The 10,404-nt window shown below is 38.6% G+C and overlaps 1 protein-coding gene across 1 annotated transcript in view; it reads right to left on the bottom strand.

Annotated features, from left to right (window-relative positions):
• Positions 1 to 10,245, bottom strand: part of LOC108490122 (DNA-dependent protein kinase catalytic subunit-like) — a gene marked incomplete at its 3' end in the record, with an annotated part of 22,492 nt that extends 12,247 nt beyond the window's left edge. The window contains exons 1-5 of the mRNA XM_029557897.1: positions 9,642 to 10,245; positions 6,371 to 6,477; positions 3,511 to 3,601; positions 1,310 to 1,473; positions 257 to 409 (exon numbers count right to left, since the gene is read on the bottom strand). Of these exons, the coding sequence (XP_029413757.1) occupies positions 257 to 409; positions 1,310 to 1,473; positions 3,511 to 3,601; positions 6,371 to 6,477; positions 9,642 to 9,801 (675 nt within the window). The remainder of the gene's footprint in view (positions 1 to 256; positions 410 to 1,309; positions 1,474 to 3,510; positions 3,602 to 6,370; positions 6,478 to 9,641) is intronic.
• Between the last annotated feature and the right edge of the window lie 159 nt (positions 10,246 to 10,404).

Genomic DNA, 10,404 nt, shown 5'->3' on the forward strand with positions numbered 1-10,404 from the left:
TCTAATGAAGAAAGTCTCTCATTTCAGTTCATTCCAGATCCACTCAGGTTGATAACCAAGATTAGCCATCACAAGCAGGCTTTCCTGACCACTGAGGAGAGCAGAGACTTTGTGTGTGATGAGGTCTGGCTATGTAGCCCTAGCTGGCTGCACTTGCAGCAATCCTCCTTTCTAATTTCTGAGATTACAGGAGTCATCACCATAGCCAGCTTGAGGTTAAATTCTTTTCTTAGTTTTTGCAATGGTGTAGACTTACCTGATCCACATCACAGGCAAGGTGAAGCAGCACAGGAAAAGTGTGTTTATACAACTGGTACATGGGGGGCACTCCCTGACCTCCTTCAGGGATCTGAGCGCTTCTTCCCAACATAAACATAACCATGCTGTGTAACAGTTCACAAGCTGCCACCTAAAATGGAGCAGGAGTTCAACAAAGCCCAGGTTACCATATTTACAAGAGAATATGCTTTCCTCAAATTTATTCATTAAAGAAGAAAAACTTTTATTGTGGGTGCTACCATGCAATCAAATAGAAACAAACTGGAAGTAGTTCTTTTTATACAAAATTAATGCTTCTGTCACTTTAATTTTTAAGAGTTAAAAACTGAAATTTCAAAGCTTTAGACTCTGAGGGTAATACAAGAAATACAGTTCAGCTGCCACAATTTAGGGCTACACATCCTGGCTGCCATCTATAAATATCACTTTAGCAAATATATTTTGGATATACAATAAAAATTTACAAATTGGGGTTGGAGAGATGGCTCAGCAGTTAAGAACACTGGTTGTTCTTTCAGAAGACCCAGGTTCGAATCCCAGCGCCCACATGGCAGCTAACAGCTATCCGTAATTCCAGTTCCAGGGGAGTCCCAGCCAATTCTGACCTCTGCAGGCATTGCACAACACAGGTGCACTCACGTACATGCAGGCAATACACTCATACACATAAAATAAAAAAAAATAAATTATTTTTTTTTTAAAGTTTACAGATTAGTATTAACATTTGGGATTATCTGTTTTTAATCTCCCAAATTAAAGGGACAGTTAAACATCTGTTGAGTATCACTTTAAATACACTTTGTACTATGATTTTCTGATATGAAGAAATTTTGGTCTATTAATGCTTTACCACATTGTTATCTATTAAGATGATTTATTTTTAAATTTCATTTATCAATGACACCTACTTCTGTTAGAAATAGTAAAATTAACGATATTATAATGGCTAAAATTTCTATTATCTGTTTACTAACCAACATGTTTTAAAACCAATACACTATAAATCAGGAGTGAAATGAAAAAAGACTACTTTAGTTTGTCTGTCACTTGCAGAAAGAGCCAGTTCAGTGACCCGAGGCAGAAAGACATCTAGGTAAATCACAGGCTTCATCTCTCTGAAGGGCACTGCAAAGCTGAGTCTCTTCTCCGTGTCCCACGCCACACATTTCTTCATCATTTCCTCTGAGGATGCAGCTGACAAAAAAGGGTTAGAAGAGTGGTTTGCATTCAAGATCTTCCCTCCTACCACTTGTTAGTTAAATCGGGGTATTTTTAAACTTTTAAGTTAAGCATTTTGTGTTTCCTTCTTTCTTCTGCTTCAGATATGTAAGAATATTAGAAAGTACTTACATGCTTATTTCTAAATTTAACTTAAGTAAAATTATTATTAAATTACTGAAAATTATTTAAACAAGTCTAATGGTCTGGAATATCCAAATTCAGTGAGAGCCACTTAAGATACATGATAGAAAGATAAATAAAAATTTTATTAAAAATCTCCTCTTTATGGGATAGCGAGATGGCTCAGCGGTTGAGAGTACATACTGTTCTTAGAGAGGACCTGAGTTCAGTTCCTAGCATCCACATCTGTCAGCTCAAAGCCACTCCAGTTCCAAGAAATCTGAAGCCTCTGGTCTCTGCAGGTACCTGCACTCACATGCACATACCCCCACACATACACATAATTAAAAATAAATCTTTTTTAAAATTTCTTTAAAGAGGCTGGACAGATGGCTCAGTGGATAGAGTACGAATGTGGGGAGCAGAGTTTAGATCCCCAGTCCTATGTAAATGCTGGGTGGGCATGGCAGCCTGCCTGTAATTTCAATGCTGAAGGCAGATGAGGGTGCCTGGATCCAGCAGGATAGCTAACTAGACATATGGGCCAGCTCTTAGTTCCACTGAGAGATCCTGCCTCAGTGAATAATGCCTCAGAGAACTAAGAAGATTCCCAAAATGAGCCTTAGGCCTCCACATGCACATGCACACACTGCCATCATACATACACACACACACACACACACACCCAATCAGCAACAACAATAATAAATCATAAAACCTTAAGGTGGCAAGTAGCTGAGGAAAGTCACTGAGCATTGACCTCTGGCTTCTACACGTGTATATGCACAGACCCCCCGTGTGTCTATACACACAGTCACACCTATACATATACCACACAAAAAGAAAGGAAAGAAAGAGAAACTGATGAACTCTCTGTCCAAGCAAAACATGGGTGCACTCACACACATGCAGGCAATATACACGTACACATAAAATAAAAATAAAAAATAAAATGAGAAATGAAAAAAAAATCGGGGCGTGGTAGTCCACGCCTGTAGTCCCAGCACTTGGGAGGCAGAGGCAGGCGGAACTCTGTGAGTTCAAGGCCAGCCTGATCTACATAGTGAGTTCCAGGCCAGCTGGGGCTATAGGGAGACCTTGTCTCAAAAAGACCAAAAAAAAACCACTTTGCAAGTACAGATTCTAATTTCCTAAATACCTAAAAGTCTGCTATTGGTTGGGGGCTGTCTGTACCACACCTAAAGGAGGAAGGCCGTGCCTACAAAGAAGATTAAAATCCTCTACAGGCAAAGTATGGTGGCACATGCCTTTAATCCCACCACTCTGGAAGCAGAGATGGATATATCTCTTTGAGTTCCAGGCCAACCTAGTCTAAACAGCAAGTTCCAGTGTTACATAATGAGACACTATCTCAAAAAAAGAAAGAAATGAAGAAAGAGAGAAAGAGAGAGAGAGAGAGAGAGAGAGAGAGAGAGAGAGAGAGAGAGAGAGAGGGAGGGAGGGAGGGAGGGAGGGAGGAGAAGAGGGAGAAAACACAGTCTACTCTCTGAGGTAGATCAACTTCAGGCTTCAACTTGCTATGAAAAGTGGAAAGCACATACTGGGGTACAAGCAGACTCAGAAATTGATCAGACAAACCCAAACTGGTCATCCTCAACAGCAACTGCCCAACTCTGAAGAAATCCAAAATAGAATACTATGTTATGCCGGCCCAATCCAGTGCTCATCACTACCATGGCAATAATAATGAATAGGGCACAGACATGGAAAAATCAGTATTTTTCATATGTACAGTATGTATAGTTACTGGGGTTGATCCAGAGGATTCTTAAACTGTTAGATGCATGCCAGAGCAGACTGAAACCAGTACATATTCAAATTAAAAGTACCAGTATATCTACAGAGATTATTTTAAAGGAAAAAGCTTACCTGTTACAAGATTTTTGTTTATTTGTCCTCCTAGGGATCCAAGTATTTGTACTACTCTAATTCTTATTTCCTCTAAGGACAGTGCTTCATCCTGCAAATTCATATAATTATACACATGTGACAAATGAATTTAAAAATAAAGAGGAAGAAGCCAGGCATGGTGGTGTCCGTCTTTAATCCCAGCACTCGGGAGGCAGAGGCAGGCGGATCTCTGTGAGTTCAAGGCCAGCCTGGTCTACGTAGTGAGTTCTAGGACAGCTGGGGCTACAGGGAGACCCTATCTCAAAAAGACCAAAAAATAAATAAATAAATAAATAAATATAATAAAGAGGAAAGAAAACTCATTGTTGATGTCTCCTAACTATTAATTAAATCTTACACAGTAGTACTACTAATTTCACTGAAAATCCATAAAAGAAGTTTTATATCACCCCAGTTTTCAAAGTCAGTGGTTCCATTTTGGGGGAGAACCCTTTATACTCTTAAGAAGTACCAGGACTCCCCAAGAACTTATCTATTATTTGGGTCATACTCCTAAAATTTGCATTAGAAATTCCAACGGTAAAAACAGGTACTATTTTAAAAATACTAACCCAGTGACATATTAACAAATGACATACTTTTATGAAAATTAAGTTTTTAAAACAAACAAAAACCCTTAGAAGGGTAGCCCATTTCACATGAGTACCCATAGCTTTAGTCTGATCACAGGGGGATATGGGGCTCACACAGAGGTGTAGATGGAAGATAGAGGAGTGTTTTACAGTCTTTCAGATAATTGTGATTATTCTTTGATATTCTATTAAAAGTGAACTACCAATAGTTTCCTAAAGGCTTAATCACAATGTACAATGTGAAACCTTATCAATGAACTTTTACATAATTGCTAAAATCTATTCATTTGTCTTATACTTAGAATCAATTTTTTTAATCTGTGCATAAACTGGCAATTTCATGTACTGCTCATCTGAAAATACTGGTTCACTGGATTAAGTAGATTTCCCAAATGTTGACACATTTCTTTGTGTATGCAAAAAAACTACATTCATTGGTGTCATCATCAATCTTATGAGAAAGAGACTTAAGTATTGATCAGCTATCAAACTCACTCTGCTAGTTACATAATTAACAGATGTTGTCCTTCAAGTGGCAGGCTCACTTTGCTCATTTGGGGAAATATTGGCCAAACACTCAAGCCTGAATAACCTGTGTGGCCAGTTGTTTTTTATTTGTTTGTTTTCAATTAAAACAGTGTCCATGGAGGCTGTAAAGATGGCTCAGCGATTAAGCGCACTGGCTGCTCTTACAGAGGATCCGGGTTTTGTTCCTAGCCCCCATATGGCGTCTAACAACTATCCGTAACTCCAGTTCCAGGGGAACCAACTCCATCTCCTGATCTCCACATTGCACGACATGGGTGCCCTTACATACAGGCAATACACTTATACACATATAATAAAATATTTTTAAAAAAAAACAGTGTCCATAAAGAAAGTGGCTATTTCGTGTCCTTGGGCCTATTAGCAACATACTCTGTTCCAAGGCCAAAAATGTCAAAAGTATTTGGGAGCTTGTATCTAATCCTTAAAAGTTTATAGGGTTAGCTCTTCAGAGGGGGGAATGTTGGAGGGGAGGGAGTGGGCATGGATTTGATCAAAACACCTTATATGCATGTATGAAATTCTCAATAAAGTTTTTGTAAAAATTTGAAAAAAAAAAAAACAAAAGAAAGTGGCTATTTCAGAACAATTCAAAGCATCACCTAAGGGATTTTCCTCCAGACAGCTTCTTAGCAGCAGGCTAAGGATGCTTCCTGCCCAGTCACAAAGAAGGTAAAGAGCATTTGTGCCTAGGGGCAAGCGTTACTAAGATGTTCAACAAAAACAAAACAACAAACTGTGTTACCCACCACAATATAAACCCCAACAGTGCAAAAATAGTTTTGGCCTTGTTATCCATTTAAAGAAATTATAGGTTTGTTGAAGTGATTTTTTCCCACTGTTTATCTGTGATAAAATTATTTAAAAATTTAGACAACTGTTTCTGGAGACTTTGTCAAAAGCTGCCAAAAATAAATAAAAATAAAATAAATCTAACCTAGAATTTTTAATATGTTTCAACAATGAGTTTTACAATTTTTTTTTTTTGTCTTTTTGAGACAGGGTCTCCCTGTAACCCCAGCTGTCCTGGAACTCACTATGCAGACCAGGCTGGCCTTGAACTCACAGAGATCTGCCTGCCTCTGCCTCCCAAGTGCTGAGGCTATAGGCGTGTGCCACCACGCCCGGCTGAGTTTTTCAAATTTTTATTTTTTGGTCTTTATTATTGAGACAGGATCTCCCTATAGCCACAGCTGGCCTGGAACTCACCAAATTTTTATTTTTATTTCAAACAAAAATACTTTCTCCAAATTAAGTTCGTTCTCTTCATTTGCATCCTATTTTTCCTATTACACCATATAGCAAATCTCAAAAAAGCTAGTCAATAAAACATCACCAAATGTGCAAAGCAAAACAAGCAAAGAAACCAAGAAAATTGCATGAATTCAACTTGATACAGAGACATTTAAAAATGAATTAGTCTTACACATGAGTATCAATGTTGACTTGCTTACTGAATGTGAGCCACATCATCTTTCACTATGAACTAAACACACCTGAGTCAGGACAACCAAGAAAACAAAATTAAGACAAGACGCCCATTAGTAAATGTAGATTATATTTTCATTGCTAAAATAACAAAATTATTTCTATATCATATTCCAAGTTGTACGCAAAACTAACATATTAAATGAAGACTTTTTTGCTTCTCCTAAGTTGATTTCTGCACTACTCAAGGTAAAGAACAAAGGATTTCTCACTGAGGAAACGTTCACTGTCTTTTTCAGATGCTTCAACACAGCTCTATCAAATCCTTTCTGGGTAGCCCAAGAAAGTGCTGATGGTTCCCAATGGCTCTTGGTGTCATCTATCAGCAGTAAATAAAAACCCATTTTAAATAACACTCATGCCACAACTGCCAAACAGAAATATTAAAGTCCTGGTTATTTAGACTATTTCAACACTTAAAATTCTAGAACAGAAAATATTCATACTGGTTGTCATTTTAATACTACCGTCCATCAATAGAGCATAGTTTCTTGGAGAAGTGGCTGGCTCTCCAGCTTGGGTACTTAGAAGAATCATAACCATATTGTGCTGCCAGGAGTTAGTTCTCCCACCTCAAATACAAGCCAAATCTGTGACAAGCCAAATCTTACAATCACACTCCTGAAAACCTAAGAATCCATGAGTTCCTACTAATAAGAGGGAAAAAACAAGAAAGAAAACTGTTTTCTCCAGTAGAATGCCAAACTGGATGAAAGGAACAGTGAAGGTAGAAAACTACCATTTTGTGACTATCACAGCAATAAACAATTCGGGAAGAACTGCTAAACGGGTAAAATACTAAAACTATTGTGGTGAAACCTCCATCAGGAACAATACAGTGTTTTTTTCTGAAATGTATCTTATTTGGGGGTATATATATGTCACAGCATGAGTGTAGTATCTACCATGTGAGTCCCAGGATTTGAACTCAAGTCATCAGGTCTGGCAGCAAGCAGCTCCAGTTACTGAGCCATCTAGCCCCCTAACCCCTACTTTTTTTTTAATATTTTATTTATTATTTTGTTTTTATGTATGTATGCATATATTGCCTGCATGTAGGTAAGTGTACCTGTGTCATGCAATGCTAATATTTTATTTATTATTTTGTTTTTATGTATGTATGTATGTATATATTGCCTGCTTGTAGGTAAGTGTACCTGTGTCATGCAATGCCCGTGGAGAACAGAAGAGCTGTTGGATCTCCTGGAACTGGAATTACGGACAGTTGTTAGCTGCCATGTGGGTGCTGGGATTCGAACCCGGGTCTTCTGCAAGAACAGTCAGTGTTCTTAACCACTGAACCATCTGTCCAGCCCCCTAACCTCTACCTTTTAAGCAAAGTAAATGTAGATTTACCAAGGAAAAGTGAGAAAACTAGAACAGAAGAGCTGTTGGATCTCCTGGAACTGGAATTACGGACAGTTGTTAGCTGCCATGTGGGTGCTGGGATTCGAACCCGGGTCTTCTGCAAGAACAGCCAGTGTTCTTAACCACTGAACCATCTGTCCAGCCCCCTAACCCCTACCTTTTAAGCAAAGTAAATGTAGATTTACCAAGGAAAAGTGAGAAAACTCTCTGGGACAGGTTCCAAGGGAGGAATTCTGCCCTCCATAACCTGAATTTAATTCTGAAGAAACATTAGAAGAATGTAAATGGACTTGCAATGCACAATGTTCATAGTTTATTATATTGTTTATAATGTCCAAGTCATGAAATCCAAGGAAATACTGTACAACAAAATGCAACATGAATAGGAAACAGGGCTCAGTGCTGAACCCTAAATGACCTGAGGAGTACATGTCAATCATGTTTGTGCAATGCCCTTATTGACTGTGTTCGTCAAATTTACAGAATTCGAAGGTGGTGGGGCATCAGGCTGGCAGCTTTGTTTTCAGCTGTTCAGGAAAGTGTTGCATTTACATATTTCATTATTGCTTTACAGAAGACTTTACGGGAGGATGTTTTAAGACTAAATGCAGGCCAGTGAAATTGCTTAGTTTCTCTAATTCATAACTTTCTATGATTTTATGCTTTGATTTTGTGTATGCCCAGAAAGCAAGTATTTATAGGTGGGGACAATGACTAAAAAATAATTCCTAAGTAAAATAGAATACTGAAGGGCTGGAGAGATGGCTCAGCGGTTAAGAACACTGGTTGTTCTTGCAGATGACCCGGGTTCAAATCCCAGCACCCACATGGCAGTTAACAACGGTCTGTAACTCCAGTTCCAGGGGATCTGACAGCCCCTTCTGTCCTCCACGGGCATTGCACAACACAGGTGCACTTTCCTACACACAGGTAATACACACACACAAAATAAAAATTTTAAAAAATATAAATACTGAAATATTGATTACAAAGCATCATTCTGTACATGTGCTTCTCCTTGTTTCATAGGCTATCTGAGGCTAGAGCTTTTGGGTTGCACTAATGCTATCTTATGGTAGTGGGAAATTGTAGTTATGTAAAAAGAAGTAACAATGAAGGGACTGAAGATATGGCTCAGCATTTAAGAGCACTTTCTGTTTTTTTTTTTTTTTAGAGGACTCAGGTTCTGTTCCCAGTACTAAGGTAGGGACTCACAGCCATCTGTAACTCCAGTACCAGAGGAATTGAAGCCTTCTTCTGGCCTCTGCAGGCACCAGGCACACATGTGGTGGTGCACTTACATACATGCAGGCAAACACTGACACACAAAAGTAAATAACTCTAATGAGCACAACAAAAATTCACAATGGAATATTGAGGTGTAAAGATCCAGAATGCCTGCGTCTTACAGAGGGCTCACAAAAAAGGTATGTCTAAACACACACACACAGCATCCAAGCACATGCAATGGTACAGTGGCACAAAACCTTAACTGAGATGTGTGGGTAGCGAACAAAAGAGTTTCCTTCCATCTGGTAAGGACATCTCTTTTCAACTTTGCTGAAGCAAATCCATATATTGACTGATTCTAAGTATTACTTTTCTTGACTAGTTATATTTTAAGTTAATCAGATGATGTTTTTCTTTGAATCTTTTCCTTAACTTTTTTCTTCTATGATGACTTCTTTAAAATTCTTACTTGTATAACGTAAGTGCTTCATTATATTTTAAAAACTAAAAGAAATAAAGTGAAACTAGAAAAGTAAAAATATTTTTTCCAATGGTTTTAATTCCTGATTGATTTGTTGAGCAAAGTTTTTAACAAGGCAGTACAAATTAGGAGTTATAAAGAGTCCTTGTCCCTGATAACTTAAAATTTTTCAGTATTATTATAAGCAGGTAAAAGTAAAAATATTTTTAATGTCTCAGGTCCATTTCTTTCTGTTCTACTAACTGTACTGAAATGACCTGGGGGAGAGTATAAAAATGCCAATCAAACACAGTTTGAGCACACTGTGTTGAAACTTCACAGGCTGCAAAAATACTAATAATCCTACTTCACTATCACATTGCAATTTTATTTATGATACACATCCCAAGTCTTCTAAACCTTACCTGACAAGGCTGAAGTTTTCAGATATCCATCAAGACAGGGGAGAATATCTTTATAGTAAGGCTGGATTACATGCTTCTGGACATGAACTGACCACTCTTCAAGGGCATGCAGACCTACTTCTGCCAGTGGCATGTAGCTCAGACCCAGCTTGAAAGCCATCTGTACGTCAATACAAATGAGGAAAACTCAAACATGGGGAATTTAATACTTAAAAAAACAAAACCCACCAATTAAAGTTTATAATTCATATGTCCTTCTAGTGTTAGACCCTAAGAAACTGTTAAAGGTAAGTGGGCACAGCTCAAATCACTATGAGGGAAACAAGAAACAGTAGTCCATATGACCGGCAGTTTACTGTAAGCTCCTGACACATTCAAGGCTCAATTCTCACATCTACTTGCAGAAGAGGTTCAGAGAGGTCACCTCTGGTGCCCCAGGCCTCAAAGTTAGGAAGTGATCAGCAGAGGCTGCTAAATGAGCAGCTGCTTTAACTACAAGGCCTTGATTCTTCCATGTCTGCTAAGAAACAAAGTGATGAGAAAGACAAGTATGCTAAAGAAAACGCTACTGTGGCTGGAGAGATAGCTCAGCGGTTGAGAACATTGGCTGTTCTTGCAGAAGACCCAGGTTCGAATCCCAGCTCCTACATGGCAGCTAACAACTGTCCGTAATTCCAGTCCCAGGGTCCCCAACAGCCTTTTCTGACCTCTGCAGGCCATTGCACGACATGGGTGCACTTACCCACATACAGACAATACATGC

Source organism: Nannospalax galili, unplaced genomic scaffold (genome assembly GCF_000622305.1).
Source record: "Nannospalax galili isolate Female #2095 unplaced genomic scaffold, S.galili_v1.0 scaffold7608, whole genome shotgun sequence".
Lineage (NCBI taxonomy): Eukaryota > Metazoa > Chordata > Mammalia > Rodentia > Spalacidae > Nannospalax > Nannospalax galili.